The following is a 20,014-nucleotide window of genomic DNA, read 5'->3' on the forward strand; positions in this document are numbered from 1 at the left end:
GGTTTCAGGCAATGAGGACATTCCCAGCCTTACCTGGAGATGCCGGGGATCGAACCGGGAACCTTCTGTTATGCAACACAGCCCTTCCCCCACTAAGGCTGAGCTGCAAGCGCAGAGCCTTTCACGTGAGCGGAGGGAGAGAACTGGCTGCTCACCAGGAATGATCAAAATCTGGCTCAACACTGTTCTTTTCAGACGAATTAGCAAAAAACAAAGGACCCTTTTGCCTGGCTTGTGCACACACAGCAGACATTTCCATCTGCGAGAAAACGGGGGTGGCAGAGAGAAAATGTCAAAGGTGGGCCTCGCCTGGCACCTTCAGCTCTGGGCCACATGCATGAGATCGAGAAGTCACGTGACTTGCAGAATGTCACCGCCAAACGGTCATGTGGGATTGTGTTTCTCCTTGCTGGTGTCTGTCCTTTCTGCATATAAGCTATACTAGCCACTGAAGCAAAGAATATACTAGCTGATGATGTCACACATTGTGTGTGTGTGTGTGTGTGTGTGTGTGTGTGTGTCTGTTGTGTGGCTACTCTGATAACCAGGAGCAAAGAGGAGAGGGGTCCCTGTGCCTTTAATAATTATGTAGAAGAATGAATTTTGGAAGGTCAACTTAAGATTTTTCATCACCTTTTGGAGAGTTGATTCATTGCCTTATCAAAACAACAAGCCTGCAAGGCAGATCAGGATCATGGCCCCTCTATTTCTGCAACAAAACAGGAGATGGGTGGAGGCTGAAGGAGACAGTGAATTCTCTGAAGCTACCCAGTGAGAGGTGAGATTTGAACCCAGTGCTTTTCAATTCACAGCCGAGGCTGCCATCCAAATTCCTCCGTTTGCTTCTGATTCAGCTGGCCTCCCACAGAAGTATCATTCCACTGGCCCAGACCTCTTCCTTCCACCTGCTGAATGTACGGGCAGGTGGAAGTCTCGCCAGCAGGAATTCCACCAGCAGAAAGTGCTGAAATGAGATACCCTGAGGGGGAGGGGGAGCCATGAATCCTGAGCTGCTCTCACAGCTGGCACCAGCCACAATTGGTCCTGATCGCTGTGCCACCCTGGAGCTGACCCACCTTCCGTTGCCGCCACCATGATTAGTCGTGCTGTGGAAGCAGTGGCTGTGTAGTGGTTAAGAGCGGTGGCCTCGTAATCTGGTGAACTGGGTTCGCTTCCCCGCTCCTCCACATGCAGCTGCTGGGTGACCTTGGGCTAGTCACACTTGGGCTAGTCACACTTCCTTGAAGTCTCTCAGCCCCACTCACCTCACAGAGTGGTTATTGTGGGGGAGGAAGGGAAAGGAGAATGTTAGCCGCTTTGAGACTCCTTCGGGTAGTGATAAAGCGGGGTATCAAATCCAAACTCTCTTCTTCTTCTTCTTCTTCTTCTTCTTCTTCTTCTTCTTCTTCTTCTTCTTCTTCACAGCCATCGCAGCCGAAATCTGCAGCAGTAGCAGCAGACGATGCACTCCTTGGAGGGCAGATCTGTTTCCCCAGTGCAGTGGCAGACATTGGGCTCTCAAATTTCGGCAGCCCTTAGTGTGACACTAAAATTCAGGCCCCCCTGCCTCCAGCGCTCCTTTCTGACAGCATTGTTTTGTCACCCCCTGCAACACAGCACCTAGTGCAGCCAAACCGGTCACGCTACCCTAAAACCGTCTCTGTCTGGTGGGTTCTGCCGCCCGAGGCAGCTGCCTCACCTTGTCTCATGATAGGGCCAGCCCTGCGGGCATGCAATATAGGTGCAGAGGCAGGGTGAGTGGGGAGCAGTGTGCCCCACAGAAAAACGTCATTTGGGGCTGCTGGGAATCGCAGACCAAAAGATTTGGAGGGCACCAGATGCGTGTGGAAATATATGTAGAAAAATGGCAAGGAGAATGCTGGTTTCCAGAGACGGCAGCAGTATTTCGGAGACCAATGCTCCACTGGCTGAATTCTGGCAAAGGAATCCTTTGTGATACCATCAGAGGACTCCCATTCAGTCTCTAAGTGCACGGGACTTTCTTCTGGCGATCGTGGGACGGTTCCGGTTGCAAGTGTGAAAGAACAGCATGTGCCGATCTTTGTCGGCGGGACATTAAAGAGCTTCTCACCTTGAAGGTCCATGGGGCTTGCTTGTTTTAACAGGAAGAATAGGAACAAAACAGGGTGGTTTTTTTATTTTTATTTAATCATCCGGAATCCTGCCCTTGGCAATAGATGGAAAAGGAATGAATGGTTTTTGGAGAAAACCTAACCTTTAACCATTAAGGAGAGGCCCCAGAAGCTAAGGGGGCAGGAAGTCCAAGTAAGGATGGATTCACCAGCCTGGTTCAGTTTTTCTGAATTTTTCGTTACTCCAGTCTTGAGCTCAGCTTGCCACAATTCCAGAGTTTGCAACAACAACAACCTCCTGGGGAAATCTGCCAGCATTTTGGTGTGCTGTTCTCCTAACATACAATTTTTGCATGTGATTTGAATCCAAGCCCTCCCTGGCAAGGCTTAACAGAGCGCTAGGACCGGAAGCAGCAGCAGCAGCAGAGCCACATGGAGGGTCTGGCTAGGAGGTGCAATACTTGCCTTAGGAGCACAATGCTTTCCTTGCCCTGGGCGCCGGCATCCCACACTGGTGAGGATCACACAACGCCACGGCTTCACATTGCACACTCAATGTTTTCCCTCACTTCAATGTTCAAATAAATGGGCAGCAATCTTTCGCAGAGCAGCTTATTGACATCTAAGCAGACAGCAGCTCTGCCAATATGCCAATATAATCAGAGGCCACCATCTGATTGCAGCCCATCTTGTCCGGAATGGCAAGGAAAGTGGTCGATTCGACATCCTCATTATGGTCTGCCATGCTCTCTCAGTGGCATTCAGCTGGAACTTCTCAAAACTGATAGAGCAATCGTAGACTCATAGAACTGCAGAGTTAGAATGGACTCTGGGAGTCATGTAAACAGCTATATAACTTTTCGTAGACATCTGAAAGGAGCCCTGTTTTGGGAAGCTTTTAATGATTGGGTTTCCCACCCCCACCCCTTTTCCCCTCTGTATTTTTGTTGGAAGCCGCCCAAAGTGGCTGGGGCATAAGAAATTATTGTTATTACATACCCTCCAGCAGTTCTCCGATGAAAATAGGGAAGGAAAAGTGAGACATTCTGGGATCAAATCAGAAACTGGGACAGCTTCTGTAAATCTGGGACTGTGTCTGGAAAATAGGGGCACTTGGAGGGTCAGGTTATCATCATCATCATCATCATCATCATGTAGTCCAACCCCCTGCAATGCAGGAATCTCAACTAAGGAAGAGGGTCATGCTGATTATGTCTCTGTAGGTAATTATCTGGATGCACGTCCAGAAGAGTTTGGATTTGATATCCCGCTTTATCACTACCTGACGGAGTCTCAAAGTGGCTAACATTCTCCTTTCCCTTCCTCCCCCACAACAAACATTCTGTGAGGTGAGTGGGGCTGAGAGACTTCAGAGAAGTGTGACTAGCCCAAGGTCACCCAGCAGCTGCATGTGGAGGAGCGGGGAAGCAAACCCGGTTCACCAGATTACGAGACTACCGCTCTTAACCACTACACCACACTGGCTCTCAAGAAATCCTTGGCGGAAGGAAGAACTGGCCTCTCGTCCGACGCCAGTGAGTGCTCCTGTTCTAGAAAGCCTGAGGGATACATGTGGCCCTTGGCCTCATTTCATGTAAGGTAAAGGTAAAGGGACCCCTGACCATTAGGTCTAGTCGTGGTCAACTCTGGGGTTGCAGCGCTCATCTCGCTTTATTGGCAGAGGGAGCCGGCGTACAGCTTCCGGGTCATGTGGCCAGCATGACTAAGCCGCTTCTAGCGAAGCAGAGCAGCGCACGGAAATGCCATTTACCTTCCTGCTGGAGCGGTACCTATTTATCTACTTGCACTTTGACGTGCTTTCGAACTGCTAGGTTGGCAGGAGCAGGGACCGAGCAACGGGAGCTCACCCTGTCGCGGGGATTCGAACTGCCGACCTTCTGATCGGCAAGTCCTAGACTCTGTGGTTTAACCCACAGCGCCACCCGCGTCCCTCATTTCATGTACCCTCAGTCTAATTTCAGGTAGGGGGGAGGATGGGAGAAAATGGAATGGCAGGGGATGGGGAAGGGGATGGCAGAAAGAGTGGTCCCACCCACCACTGGCTGTGGCCCCTCCCATTGCTGGCTTGTGGTTGGGGAAGCTCAGCTCCAGGGGCCAAATGTGGCCCTCTCCACCTGGCCCATTCCCTGCAGGCAGCACACCTTTCCAAGCCACACCTGTCACACACCCTGCTTTGCGTTTTCCTGCAGTGTTTTCCCAGGCAGGAATGCAAACTTGTACTATGACAAAACAGAGAGGTGTGTTTTGAGTGTGTAGTCTAGTAAATCTTTCGCTATCTCCAGTTTCGCCTCTGGCCCCCAGGAGGTCGCCCAGAATGGAATGTGGCCCTCGGATGGAAAGATGAATATCATTGCAGCCTGTACTTCTTACTTCACATATTGCTGCTCTATATTCCCATTACCAGGCATGATAAACCGAGGTGAGTGTTTCAGGATGCAGCAAATTCGACCTCACATTTTCCTCTTGATCTTATGGATATTGCTCTGCAATTAATAGGTATCTTAGGTTAAGGGCAGCAGCCCCCACCTCTACTAATATATACCTTTGATTTTTGTCCCTTCAAGTTATTTCAGCTCATTACGGTGGCTGGGACTTCATGGCTTATAAAAGGTGAAATCAGTGCCTCATCAAATTGTCTAGTTAAGAGAAACGACAAAGGGTATGTCTGATTTATTTATTTATTTTTTTAAAAAAAAGCTCTTTGAAGTTCTGGCATTTTGTGATCTTTGAACGCTTTAGGGAAAGAGCAGCTTTGTGCTGGTTAAGAGAAGAAATGAATAATGATCATTATTATCAGAAAGTCGAAAAATTCTCAGGAAAAAACAGCAATGAACAGTATCAAGCCACTTAACCAAGGATGTTGTTAAGGGGTGGCCCAGTGCAGAATTGTGTGTGTAAAACTCCAGATCATTTGCACCGGGGGAAATCTCCAGCCCCTTCCCCCTTTTTTGTTTAACCCCCGTCACTTGCACAGCAGCTTAATCCTTTGAAAGCCAGCGTAAATTTGCCCTTGTACGTATAATTTAGCACATGCAAAATTCATGTCCTCAGTCTGTGGCCTGAGATTTTTAAGGATCTAGCGGTATCCTAGCACTGAAGCCTATTTAAGCGAAGAAAGGTCAGGCACTGCATTGATTTAGCACGGAAACGGTGGCGGCACAAGATTTTTGCTGCCTGATGTGGAGGTCAAACGTTGACATACACACACCCAGTGCTTCTGATGCAAACACTTTGAAGAGTTTTGTTGACACCAGTTTCTGCCTTTTATCTATTTCCGTTCCTGATCCACAAGTTAAAAGACCAATGCTGGAGGAGACAATAGACCATGATTTCTTTTCTCACATTCCCGGCAAAGGATGTAGCCTCCCACGCCCCACATTTCCTCTGAGACTTCTAAGCTAGCCTGCTGCCCCCAGGTAGAGGACACCCACTGCCCCATGACCAGCGATGAAGTAAGACTCCACTACCATGCCCATTGGTTTCTGCATGGGGAATGGGCAGGGATGCCCTTTTGTCCTTGGCCTCAGGCATCAGAAAATATTGGGCTGCCTCTTCCTCCTCGCTCGCCTCCTCATGGGGCAGACGTTGGAGCCCTGTTTGCTCCAGTCAACTGAGTCTTAGGCAAGAGACTTGGTGGGTGAACAATGCACATTTTTGAATCATAATTGTTATAAACACTGATTTATAATCCCATGGCCATGTCGTTTTGAAAAGCAGATTCAAGATGCAATTTAGCAGCATTACCCATGTGCTGATGGAATTAAAGTTGGCATCTCTTCTTAAGATAACCTTTTCTAAGAAACCAGAACCTTTTCTTTTGGGAATAATAGGATTTGAGATACCCAAACAATAGAAAAACTTATTGATTGATTGATTGATTGATTGAGAAGCAAAGCCTGATCTTTATTTTTCAAACATATATTTTTTATTGAAGATTTCTTGGTTTACAAAAGTATCTGCAATGTCTCTTTTGTCAAGTTACGTTTTCTACATGTCAGTTTCATTTGTTGAGATATTAGTGTTACATTAGGGACACGGGTGGAGCTGTGGGTTAAACCACAGAGCCTAGGACTTGCCAATCAGAAGGTCGGCAGTTTGAATCCCCACCACGGAGTGAGCTCCCGTTGCTCGGTCCCTGCTCCTGCCAACCGAGCAGTTCGAAAGCACCTCAAAGTGCAAGTAGGTAAATAGGTACCGCCCCGGCGGGAAGATAAACGGCGTTTCTGTGCGCTGCTCTTGTTCACCAGAAATGGCTTATTCATGCTGGCCACATGACCCGGAAGCTGTACGCTGGTTCCCTCGGCCAATAAAGCGAGATGAGCGCCGCAACCCCAGAGTCAGCCACGACAGGACCTAATGGTCAGGGGTCCCTTTACCTTTACCTTTAGTGTTACATTAGGAGGAAAAGGGGGGAAGAGGTGGAGGGGGGAATGGTGAGTGGGGTGGGGGTGGGATGACAATGCTTCTTAGTGTATGTGTGGGGTTTTGTGTCAGTCTCACCTGTGTGGGTTCTCTTTACTATTCGCTTGTGTTCCTTTGGTGGTGAGAGATAAAAAATATTTTATATATGCATCCACAGCAGTCCAAATTATTTTAGCCCAAAGATGGAATAGATAAAACCCCTGCCAAAGAAGAATGGCAGCAAAAACTGTTGGAATACGCAGAAATGGCAGAACTTACCAGAATAATAAGAAATCAAGATGACAAGAGTTTTTAATTTAGAGTGGAAATTGTTTATTGAATATTTTAAAAATGAATTTAAACGGATCAAATCATTAGCAGGATTAATGTATAGACGTGCAGTGATATAAAACTAATTTTGTAATAGTGGATAAATAATAATTAGGTTTAACTTGGAGATGCAGCAGATATCTTATAAACGTAAGTAAATACAGAAAGGGAGGGAGGTTGAAATGGGGTATTGAAATTCAGTGCGAAATTGTTTTGTTTGATGTGAAATGTGAAATGAAAAATAAATTATAACAAGAAACAGAAAATAAGTTGGCATTTCTTTATCCAGTACCAGAAATAGCCCAAAGTTTCTCCAGCCTCCCGTTTTTTTGCTTTGGGTTTTGTTTGTACTACTGCCTCGTTTGCATCTCAGCAATATTATTTTCTAATTCAGACAGACTTCCTCACCCACCCAATTTCTTAACTGCGATCTTCTGTTGGTTCGATAAGGGGATGTGGAATGCTTTAAAAGAACGAAACAGGAAAACCCCACTTGGCTCTCTCATCCTTCCCTCTTTACCCTTATCTCTGCCAGTTTCCACCCCTCTGCGTTCTACCTCCTCTTACTCTGAGCACTTCAGCATTTAATAGCTCTTGATAAAGATGTCAGCCTTAAATGTATTTATATAACGGTTCAGACTCAATCACCTTAAATGGTCATTAGTATTCTATCAGCCTCCATTTCCTGTTGATGCGTCTCTTTGTCTTCAGTTAACAGTTATTTCTTTTGTAGGATATAAGAGGATGTTTTCAGCATCAACCCAGACGCTATTAAAACACTTATAAACGTCAAGTGGGGCTGCGCCCCCCCCCCTTGTGATGTTCCTTTGTTTTTTAATGCCTGCAAGGCAGACAAAATCCACCAGTTTTCTTCTGACATGGAGAAAGGGAAATGCACTGCCTGCTGGATTTCTGCTTTTTCAGGAGAAAAGGGAAACACGTGTAAGGTTGAATCACGCAGGCAGAAGATAACCATGTTCTCCTTATACAGGCAAGTACAGGGGTCGGACTTTCCCAGACTTGACTTTTGTTGTTGTTGTTTAGTCATTTAGTTGTGTCTGACTCTTTGTTACCCCATAGACCAGAGCACGCCAGGCACTCCTGCCTTCCACTGCCTCCCGCAGTTTGGTCAAACTCATGCTGGTAGCTTCGAGAACACTGTCCAGCCATCTCGTCCTCTGTCGTCCCCTTCTCCTTGTGCCCTCCATCTTTCCCAACATCAGGGTCTTTTCCAGGGAGTCTTCTCTTCTCATGAGGTGGCCAAAGTATTGGAGTCTCAGCTTCACGATCTGTCCTTCCAGTGAGCACTCAGGGCTGATTTCCTTCAGAATGGATAGGTTTGATCTTCTTGCAGTCCATGGGACTCTCTAGAGTCTCCTCCAGCACCATAACTCAAAAGCATAAATTCTTCGCCGATGGTCCAGCTCTCACTTCCATACATCACTACTGGGAAAACCATAGCTTTAACTATACGGACCTTTGTTGGCAAGGTGATGTCTCTGCTTTTTAAGATGCTGTCTAGGTTTGTCATTGCTTTTCTCCTAAGAAGCAGGTGTCTTTTAATTTCGTGGCTGCTGTCACCATCTGCAGTGATCATGGAGCCCAAGAAAGTAAAATCTCTCACTGCCTCTATTTCTTCCCCTTCTATTTGCCAGGAGATGCCAAACATTGAACCTGGAACATTTTGTGGGCAAAGCACCAGCCCTACCATTGAACTACATTCCCACCCTCAAAGCTTAACCGTAGGTGCCTGCAGAAGACCTATTGTAATAATTAATAATAATAATTTATTATTTATACCCCACCCATCTTGCTGGGTTTCCCTAACCACTCTGGGTGGCTTCCAACAAAATATTAAAAATACATTAAGCTTTGCTTCAACAAAGCTTACACAGAAGTCAAATTGTATCTGGTCTTTATTGAGCATTTGTTCCCTCCGCCGAGCAGTTAAATGGCAAGGGGAATTCATCCTGGTGAGGTCTTTCCATTGGTGATTTGTTCACCCCATGCATTTCCCCGCCACGTTTCAGAAAGCAAAAACAGACACGGGTTTGTTTGCCTTTTAAAAATGGATTTGTTCATAGAATCATAGAGGTGAGTCCTAGGGTCATCTAGTCCAACCCCCTGCAATGCAGGAACGTCAGCATCCAAGACAGACGGCTATCCAACCTCTGTTGTGCTAGGTTGCCAGAGAACTGCAATTCACTTCAGTTGCACAAACTTAAATCTTCCTTCCTGCAAAATAGTGGCAGTCTGGAAGTGCCCTATAACTACAGTGGTACCTCGGGTTAAGTACTTAATTTGTTCCGGAGGTCCGTTCTTAACCTGAAACTGTTCTTATCCTGAGGTACCACTTTAGCTAATGAGGCCTCCCGCTGCCACGCCGCCGGAGCACGATTTCTGTTCTCATCCTGAAGCAAAGTTCATAACCTGAAGCACTATTTCTGGGTTAGCGGAGTCTGTAACCTGAAGCGTATGTAACCTGAGGAACCACTGTATTAGAAATAAAGGCTCCATCTTCAGGTGTGCTATGCAAAACGGTCGAAGCTCATCCCCATATGAACTGACCTGGACCCTGCGGTCATCATCTGAGGCCCTTCTTCATGCGCCTCCTTCCACAGGAGGTCCCACAGGTGGCAACACGAGAATGGGCCTTCTCCGCGGTTGCTCAATATTTGTGGAATGCTTTTCCCAGAGAGGCTTGTCTGGTGCCCTCACTACGTAGCTTTGCACACCAGGCGAAAATGTTTCTCTTCCACCAGGTCTTGGGCTGGTTAACATTCTATGGCCTTTTAAATGTGTTGCTGGGAGGGGTTTTTTGTCTTGTTTTTGTCTTTGTGTTATTACACATTTGGTGTTTTCCTTTTGTATTTTTATGTTGCGAACTGCCCTGCGATCTCTGGACGGAAGGTGGGATACAAATTTAAATGATGCAAATTTATATTTTGACAACAATCTCCCAGCCCTAGGGGGATTGAACCTGCAACCTTTTGCATGATGAGCACATTCTCTTCCACGGAGTTATAGCCTTTCCCAAGTTTCCTTGCATTAAAAAAAGCCTGTCTCCTTTCATAGTGTGGAATTTTGCAACCACCATTCCGGGGTTGTTTGGGGTAGTTTTTTGGGTGTGTGCCAACAGTACTGCTTCCCTTGAAAGGGAATTGCACTTTGTTTATAATCACAGACTAAGGCTGTGTGCAGTGCCAGATTTACGTATAAGCTAAACAAGCTATAGCTTAGGGCCCCACTCTCTTGGGGGCCCCCAAAAAAATTAAAGAGGAAAAAAACTGGATGTACATTTCCAAAATATAAGATAAAAAACAAATAAAATAAAAGCTACATACAGCAACAGTGTTTTGTTTTGTGTAGGCTTCTATGATGTAAGTAATGAGCCCTGCCTGCTAGCCTGCTCCCTAAAATATATTGCTCATTTCTATATCAATTACTTTGATAAAATACATATTTTGTTATGTGCAAATGGCTTTAGATACCTATTAGGCCTATAAATTACCACATAGCATATATTCAATACAAAAAACAGCGACAATTGGTTGTTGACAAAGGACAGCTGGACATATAAAGGGCCCCATTCCTTTCAGTAGCTTAGGGCCTCATCAAACCTAAATCCGGCCCTGGCTGTGTGCACTCAACATTATATTCTACATGCAATGCACATTGAGGTCTTGTTTCTCCTACCTAGTCCACACACAACCCAGACCCATGGCATCTTTTATGAAGAGCGTTTTCTCCAACACGTTTCCTTCCAAAAATAAAAGCTCAGTGCAGACTGATCCTGCGTTACCACACAGTGTGTCCATCTGAAAGTGGATGGAGGTGGACTCAGCATTGTGGGGTGTATCCACACCTGCCCAGTGATGTTGTGGGCGGGCATACACCAAGATCACAATCACCACTCCCTTCCTTATTCATGGGTGGTAAGCAAAAGGTGGTGGTGTTGTTGTTGTTTAGTCGTTTAGTCGTGTCCGACTCTTCGTGACCCCATGGACCAGAGCACACCAGGCCCTCCTGTCTTCCACTGCCTCCCGCAGTTTGGTCAGACTCATGTTTGTAGCTTCGAGAACGCTGTCCAACCATCTCGTCCTCTGTCGTCCCCTTCTCCTTGTGCCCTCCATCTTTCCCAACATCAGGGTCTTTTCCAGGGAGTCTTCTCTTCTCATGAGGTGGCCAAAGTATTGGAGCCTCAGCTTCAGGATCTGTCCTTCCAGTGAGCACTCAGGGCTGATTTCCTTCAGAATGGAGAGGTTTGATCTTCTTGCAGTCCATGGGACTCTCAAGAGTCTCCTCCAGCACCATAATTCAAAAGCATCAATTCTTCAGCGATCAGCCTTCTTTATGGTCCAAAGCAAAAGGTATGGATAAGCAAATCAAGGGGCAGATGGCAGGATTTGGAATTAAACTAGCTTGAAAGCAGCTGGTGAGGGATGAGCATGCACAGCCCTGAGAGAAACTAATTATCTGCATTGTAAACTGACGCAGCCCAGAGGCTACAATTCTGTACTTACCTTGTTGTTGTTGTCGTTTAGTCATGTCCGACTCTTCGTGACCCCATGGACCAGAGCACGCCAGGCACTTCTGTCTTCCACTGTACTTACCTACTTGAGAGCAATCCCCCCACTAAACTCCACGGGACTTACTTCTGAGTAGACATGCCTAGGATCGTGCCGACAATATCTGGGCTGTGAGAAATTTTTTTTGTTGGGGGTTAGTGGTGAAAAGGGACTTGCATATGTTGAGATCAGCCATGAAGGTCTTGGCTCTAGATTGATTTTCCTATAGAGAACCAGCTGATTCCTCCAGGAACCATTATCCTTTTGAGACTATCCTGGGGCTCCCTCTGGCGGCCACTTCAACTTACTTTTGTGCAGCCCGGCGAACTGTCCCATGAAGAGCGCATCCACCCATTTAAAGAAATAAACACTGCATTTATTTAACGGGGAATATATTGCTTCTCTGGCAGCTTCCCATTGACATCTGGACCCAATTCAAAAGGCTGATTGTTGAGGACACGCGGAAATTCACGAGCAAAGAGTGCGGGGAGGGGAGCACACCCACCAAATCCCAATTCCACTGTCCATATCCTTTAAGAACATAAGAAGAGGCCAGCTGGATCAGGCCAATGGCCCGCCTAGCCCAGCATCCTGTTCTCACAGGAGCCAACCAGATGCCCTAATGGGAAACCTGTAAGCAGAACCTCAACACAAGAGCCCTGTGATTCCCAGAAACTGGTATTCAGTGGCATGATCCCTCTGGCGGTGGAAGCAGAACGGAGCCCAGCAGGTGAGAGAACCTTCTTGGTGAGACAGCTTTGCGTTCCAGGATCCCTCATAGAATCGCAGAATTGGAAGGGACCATGAGGGCCATCTTGAGAGTCCCATGGACTGCAAGAAGATGAAACCTATCCATTCTTAAGGAAATCAGCCCTGAGTGCTCACTGGAAGGACAGATCGTGAAGCTGAGGCTCCAATACTTTGGCCACCTCATGAGAAGAGAAGACTCCCTGGAAAAGACCCTGATGTGGGCAAAGATGGAGGGCACAAGGAGAAGGGGACGACGGAGGACGAGATGGTTGGACAGTGTTCTTGAAGCTACCAGCATGAGTTTGACCAACTGCGGGAGGCAGTGGAAGACTGGTGTGCTCTGGTCCATGGGGTCATGAAGAGTCGGACACGACTAAACGACTAAACAACAACAACGAGGGCCATCTAGTCCTACCACTCTGCAAGTCAGGAATCTTTCGCCCAACGTGGGGCTTGAACCCACAACCCTGAGGTGAAGAATCTCATACTCTACCGTCTGATCCATCTCAGTAGGGATGGCCTCCCCATGGTCTGTCCACCTGAGGGCTCCATGTGTTGGTAGAAGGGAAGCAAGGTGTTCCCCAACACTGTTCACACAAACCTGCTTTAGCAGTTTCTAAAGCTCTGAAGACCCAGCATATCTTTAGAGAGGGTTATCTCTTATTATTTATTAGTTCGGTGGTGTCTCATGATACAAGGGTGCAATTCTGTGCAAACCTATTCAAATGTGGACCCTGCTGAGTTGAGTTGCACTTACTCCTAGGTAAGTGTGTCGATTGAAATCTTAAGCCTTGTTTTTATCTACAAATGCTTTTTAGTTCTTCACTTTTGCTGCTTTCACCAAGAGTGTAGTAGTATTTTCCTTGTTTCGTTCCCAGATAACTGGTTTCATCTAAGGGTTTGGTTCTGAATTTGCTTATATTCTATTGGACTATTTTAAATCGCTCAGATATTTGGAGAAAACATCTAATGAACCCCACTGCAAAACACAGCACACACCCCCAATATGTTTTGACCGACCTGCCTTCCAAAATGTGATGAACTGGGGTAGTAAACAGATTCTGGGAATTTTATTTATTCATTCATTCATTCATTCATTCACAACGTTTCATCAGTTTCGATCCCAGGGCAACTTATATCTCAAGCATTTAATTAAACGAAAATTAGGCCACTGGTGTTAAACAAGCTTAAAACAAAACCATATAACCAGAGCAGCAGATAGCACCTATCCATTTACTTCTGCTTTTGTCAAATCAACTTTCTTCTAATGGGTGAAGAGATAAGATTTTCAACAGGTGCTGAAAACCCACAATCACACAACTTGCACCTCTGGGGGGAGCAATAGGCTTACCTCCTCTTGAAAAAATATTAGCAGACGGACATCTTACATTTATTTATTTATTACATTTATATACAGTACCACCTTTTCCACCAAGGAGTTCAAGTGCAGGATTCTTCCCTCCCCATTTTATCTGCACAACAACCCTCCGAAGTAGGTTATGCAGAGAGACGGTGACCTTACGCATGCCTCCTCAAAGTCCAGTTGAACCCAATAATGGGTTGCAGCCTCAGAAATCCTGGAAAATCATAGTTGTAGAGTTTTAAGGTACTCCAAGGATCATCTAGTCCAACCCTCTTCAATGCAGGAATCCTGCCCACGGTCATCCCTGGGTGGGCTTCTTGAACCACCAACCTTCTGGCTGACAGTCAGACACACTGACCCACTGCACAATAGGAATAAGCACAATTTAATTTAGTGGGATTTACTTCCGAGTTAGACATAATACAGTGGTACCTCGGGTTACAAACTTGATTTGTTCTGGAGGTCCGTTCTTAAAGCAAAACCATTCTTAACCTGAGGCGCGCTTTTGCTAATGGGGCCTCCCGCTGCTGCCACGCCACAATTTCAGTTCTCATCCTGGGGCAAAGTTTGTAACCCGAGGTACTACTTCCGGGATAGCGGAGTTTGTAACCCGAAGTGTTTGTAACCCGAGGTGTTTGTAACCCGAGGTATCATTGTATAGGATTGCATTGTAAGCCAGCAAAGTTTTTACAGCATGTGTAGCGGTACTGATTTCCTGTTTGAAGGGAGGGAAGGCTCTGATAACAGAGGAATAGCAAAGGCCAATTGCACACAGGTATGCTTAAATAGACGGGACGCGGGTGGCGCTGTTGGTAAAACCACAGAGCCTAGGACCCGCTGATCAGAAGGTCGGCGGTTTGAATCCCCGTGATGGGGTGAGCTCCCATTGCTCGGTCTCTGCTCCTGCCAACCTAGCAGTTCGAAAGCACGTCAAAGTGCAAGTAGATAAATAGGTACCACTCTGGCGGGAAGGCAAACGGTGTTTCTGTGCACTGCTCTGGTTCGCCAGAAGCGGCTTAGTCATGCTGGCCACATGACCCGGAAGCTGTACGCCGGCTCCCTTGGCCAATAAAGCGAGAAGAGCACCGCAACCCCAGAGTCGGCCACGACTGGACCTAATGGTCAGGGGTCCCTTTACTTTTTATGCTTAAATAAGTGGCACTGACGGATGCAGATAAGAGTAGGAGATAATACAGTCGGAGAAGATACAGAGCAACCTCTTTAGAGGCAAACTGACTCTTTTCAACACAGGAGGAGTGGGCTGCCTGTCTTAGAAGCATCCAAAGTTCAAAAGAGCAAGTCCTTGATGGACCAACTTTTCCATCAGGCGAATTGGACCATGATGACTTTAGCATTAAAGAACTAGGAATGGCCCAGTGAGGTTGCTAGGAACTTACAAGATGTTGGGGCACAGGCCCATGACACAATTTGCCAATGCACTAATTTATATAGTTGCCTCTGGACAAATTAAGGTGGCGGGTTCCTGGGATCTTCACCAGCACTGCAATTTGTAGGCAAAGTAAAAACAGGAACAAAGTCATTCTAAGAAGGGAGGGAGAGGTGCAGGAAATCAAGGGCTCAGCCCCAGAGACCTGATCCACCCCATAACCACGTCGGACTCATTCTTCTCACAGCAGGTGTTGCAAAGGGAGACCCCCCTAGTGACAGGCAGTGGAGGGGTATTTCAAATCTTGTATGTGGGACAGGAAGAAGCAATGCCCAAATATTCCATCTCCTACCCATAAGAATGGAATTCAGCTTCCAGGGAGTGGAACCAGGCATTTGACTCAGAGCAGCCCTGCAGGCTGTGACTTGCTGGACTTTGGCCCGTCCACGTCAATCAGTTATCCAGTGGAGATAAACCATATGTAGATAACCAGATTTTAAGCCACAAAGTTTCACAAGTGTTTTCTGGTTGACCAAATTCCCTGGGCAGGTTATCTTCCCCTTTTAGACACCTCCCAACATTTATTTGCACCATCAGGAAATGGCTGGTCATTTCGTTCTTATTTACAGGTGGACATGAGTTCTTCTTGGCTGAGCCATCAACAGCCGACTGAGAACCAAGACTTACACTTGCTCTTCCGATCTGCTGGGGTCCAGTCTCCTGACAGGCACCACCTGTGTGGATTTGCAGCACCCGGCACAGATGTATTTCAAAAAACACAGGTAAGCACTCCCAGAGATGATGACTGTGACGATGATGATAACGGTGGCACTGAATGCGGGCGATACCGTGTCCTCCAGTACAGAGTGGAGCCCCGCAGTGGCAGAGAAGGTCGGCAGTTCTGTGTTCTCCCCTAAGAATGGAAGAGAAATGCGAGACAGGGTTTGGTCATTCTCTTTAGAGTACACTAGGAGTAGAAAACACGCTGGGAAAATTGAATTCAAAGAAGTTGTATTCCCAACCCTTTGCGGACAACAGGACAGGCAGGTGAGGATCAGGACGGTGCCAAGTCCTATAGTTGTCAACAACTATATGAAACACATAAAGAAGACAGCAAGAAAGGATTTAGTTATACTAGATCTAGGTTTCAAATGGAAGTGATTGAAGGGAAAGTGAAACTACCGAAGGCCGCATACAGCATACTATTAGAATGGGAGATGAAAGATGAAGAGGTAAAATCAGTTATGATTAAATGAGCACAAGATGTAGGTCACAACATTATGATGGAAGATTGGGTTAAATTATGGAAAACTGACTTAAAATTTACAGATTGTTCCCTATTGAAGGAGAATTACATGAAGATGATGTACAGATGGTACACAACACCAGTGCAGTTAGGGGAAATGTACAAAACTAGTTCAAATATATGTTGGAAGTGTAAGGAAAAGGAGGGGACATTTTATCATATGTGGTGGGATTGTAAGGTAATCAAAAAAATTTGGGAAATGATATACAACGAATTGACGAAAATGTTCCATTTAACATTTGTTAAAAAAACCGAGGCATTTTTGTTGGGGATTGTAGGGAAAGACCAGCCAAAAAAGTTGAAAACATCTTCATGTATGTGACAACAGCCGCAAGAGTTCTGGTAGCACAAGGATGGAAGACTGAAGAAACCCCAACTAAAGAATCATGGCAAGAAAAATTGATGGACTATGCAGAACTGGCAAAACTGACATATAAACTACGGGACAAGGATAACTGTGACTTTAAGGATGAATGGGAACCCTTTACAAAGTATCTGAAGATGCAACAAAGCAAACTGGACTCCTTGACAGGTTTTGAATAAACTTTCACAAACTTTTTATTGATAATAATCAGCTAAATAGTTTGAGGATCTATACAACTTTGTAACATGCAGAAAACAGCATTCTTAGAGAAACCAAAAACTGGAACTGAGGGAAGTCGGGGGTGGGGGTGGGGATGGGTGGGTTGGTTTTGTGTGGGAGGAAGGAAAAATGGGGGGGGGGGCAAGGATGATATGTTTTTGGATAATATGTCTTGTTATAATTTTGATTTTTTTTTAAAAAAAAGGACGGTGCCAAGACCTTAATGCAAGATTGGGGAACCTCCACATGTTTCTGGACTACAACTCCCATCATCCCTGGTCACTGGCCATGCTGGCTGGGGTTGGTGGCGCTGTAACTTCCGGCCACAGGCTTCCCAACCCTGTGCTAAGACTTAACAGGAGGATGAGGAACCAGAAGTTGTTTGACAGCCAGCATGTGGATGATGGGAGTTGTAGTCCAACAACATCGGGGTGGGGGCACAGGTTTCAAGTCCTTTCCTTAACAGGGTTGCTTAATAAGCAGCCTGTGTTGGGAGGAAATTAAAGCAGAAGTCAGAACAGAATTCCTCTATTGAGATAGCAAAGCCAGCTGCTCCCAGAGATGTAATAAAGTTCAGGAAGGTGTGGCACTGACAGCTACTGCTCATTTCTAATATATTGGGTGAGACGAATTTAATACACTAGGCGAGAAGAATCACGGGCTGCCTGATATTTGCCAGCGATGGATGAGCTAGAGAGTCGGCAGCTTTCAGAGTGACCTTAAGAGGTTTATAATTATTGGTAAGAAGAGAAACAGAAAAACAGAAACAAAAGGCAGAGAACATAGGTACAGAAGCAGAGCAGGTGAAATTAATCAGTAAACAGGGGAAAAATGAGCTCTGTGTGGACAATGCTTCACTGTAGATAAAATACGCCATCCTCTAAACTCCCCTCCGAATACTTTGGTGAACCTCTAAGGTGTTTGTTCTATGTGAGCCTGTTGCCTGAAAAGTAATATTATTATTCATTCAATTTCCAACTCATCCTTCCTCCGAGACGAGCCCAGGGTGGCAGAGTAATAAAATATTGCTGTTAAGTGTCTCCAAGCCTTGCGTGGAGATCCCAGGGATTGGACCCGGGACCTTGTGCATGCATGCAAAGCAGACTCCCTAGTTACGGCGCTTCTCCTAAATGCGCATAAAGGAAATGTACATGCTCTGTAGCTCCACACCAGTGCACACTAATTTATGGCCTCAAAATGTCACCTTCAGAGGGGCACGCTCAGCCTGCTTTCCCTTGCAGATGAAGAATTAAATGCTAGTGGGTCTGCTCTCTCCTCCATCTCTCTCCTGACCTGTATTCACACGTCATTGCTCAAGCACAACTTCACCATGAAAGTTCTGTTCCTAACTTTGTGTTATTGAAAATGAAAATATCAAGGTGACGAACGCAAACTCCAAGCAGAAGTGGGATTAGGAGAACCAGCAGATGAAGAAGAGTCACCGCACAATGGAAATCAGCAAGCATTATCTTTAGAGGGGAATCTGCTCTCAGCAAAACAAAGCGTGCGTAAATAAATAAATAAATAAATATTTATACCCCGCCCATCTGGCTGGGTTTCCCCAGCCACTCTGGGCAGCTCCCAACAGAATTAAAAGCACAATAAAACATCAACCATTAAAAACCACCCTAAACAGGGCTGCCTTCAGATGTCTTCTAAAAGTCAGGTAGTTGTTTATTTCCTTGACATCCGATGGGAGGGCGTTCCACAGGGAGGGTGCCACTACCGAGAAGACCCTCTGTCTGGTTTCCTGTAACCTCACTTGTCACAGTGAGGGAACCGCGAGAAGGCCCTCGGAGCTGGACCTCAGTGTCCAGGCAGAACGATGGGGGTGGAGACTCTCCTTCAGGTATACAGGACGGAGGCTGTTCAGGGCTTTAAAGGTCAGCACCAACACTTTGAAATGTGCTCAGAAACGTACTGGGAGCCAATGTAGTTCTTTCAGGACCGGTGTTATATGGTCTCGACGGCCACTCCCAGTCACCAGTCTAGCTGCCGCATTCTGGATTAGCTGCAGTTTCCAGAAATGGAGCATGTGGACCTTTTGGGTTCAAAGGCCATATGTCGTCTCCCCCCCCCCCCCGGCTTCTTTATCTGGCCCCTGGGACTCTCAGCAGGCTACACCCCTTACCAGTTCTGTTTCATACCCTCCTTGAACACTTCTGCCTTGCTGGAAGGTGTCTTGGGCTGAAGAATCATGGAACTGGAAGGGACCACAAGGGTCATTTGGTCCAACTCCCTGCAAAGCAGAAATCTTTTGCCCAGCATGGGGCTCAAAAACACGACCCTCTACCAATGGAGCTGTGGTTCCTTGCCCACAGCAAAGGGGGCTGCTATGCAAGGTGTTGAGGGTCCTGACCTGGAGCAAAAAAATGCCAGGCAGCATGAGGATGCAAGGGGCTTAATGCGGCCATACACAGTTCTCCTCTTCCCCCATTTTATCCTCACAACAACCCTGTGAGGTAGGTTAAGTTGAGAGGCTGTGACTGGCCCAAGATCACCCAGTAAGCAGGGAGTTGAACTCTGGTCTCCTAGGTCCTAATCCAATGCTTTAACCGCACGGCCTCTCAAAGCCAACTCAGAGAACAAACGTGGGCACATTCTGCAACATGCCATTGATGCAATAGTAGCGTGTTAGTGGCAGATTTGTAATGGACCTTCCCACACACCTCTTTCCGCTTTATGGGCTGTTCTGCATTGCTCCCCCCCCCCCGTTTCACTGCATTACTGCCACCTTGAGGGGCCTGTTCTTGCAATAGGGTGCAACAAAAGCGCAACCAAAAATAAGGCAGAATGTCTGTGGTACAGTGGTACCTCTGGATGCAAACGGGATCCATTCCGGAGCCCCGTTCGCATCCAGAAGCGAAAGCAACCCACGGGTCGCTTCCGTGCATGATGTCATTTTGACCATCTGCGCATGCATGAGCGGTGAAACATGGAAGTAACATGCTCCATTACTTCTGGGTCACCACAGCACGCAACCCGAAAATTCTTATCCCGAAGCTTCTTCAACCTGAGGTATGACTGTATATAAAAAGTTACAGGATTTCAGCAGGGAGTTGTGGAGCATCCACTGACTGAAGACAATGCAGTATGCACTGCCCCCCAAAATATTTGCCAGTTTGTGTAGAGTTGGAAGGGACCCCTGAGGGTCTTAGAATCCAACCCTGAAAGCAAAAGTCTCATGCTCTGCCAACTGAGCACTACTGTTG

The 20,014-nt window shown here is 46.5% G+C and overlaps 1 protein-coding gene across 1 annotated transcript in view; it reads right to left on the reverse strand.

Annotated features, from left to right (window-relative positions):
• Positions 1–13,547: 13,547 nt before the first annotated feature.
• Positions 13,548–20,014, reverse strand: part of LOC308476334 (uncharacterized protein) — a gene marked incomplete at its 5' end in the record, with an annotated part of 72,506 nt that continues 66,039 nt past the window's right edge. The window contains one exon of the mRNA XM_081003878.1: positions 13,548–15,826. Coding sequence (XP_080860004.1) covers positions 15,597–15,826 — 230 coding nt within the window. The 3' untranslated portion in view covers positions 13,548–15,596. The remainder of the gene's footprint in view (positions 15,827–20,014) is intronic.

This window comes from Podarcis pityusensis (assembly GCF_964106645.2).
Source record: "Podarcis pityusensis genome assembly, chromosome: 4".
Lineage (NCBI taxonomy): Eukaryota > Metazoa > Chordata > Lepidosauria > Squamata > Lacertidae > Podarcis > Podarcis pityusensis.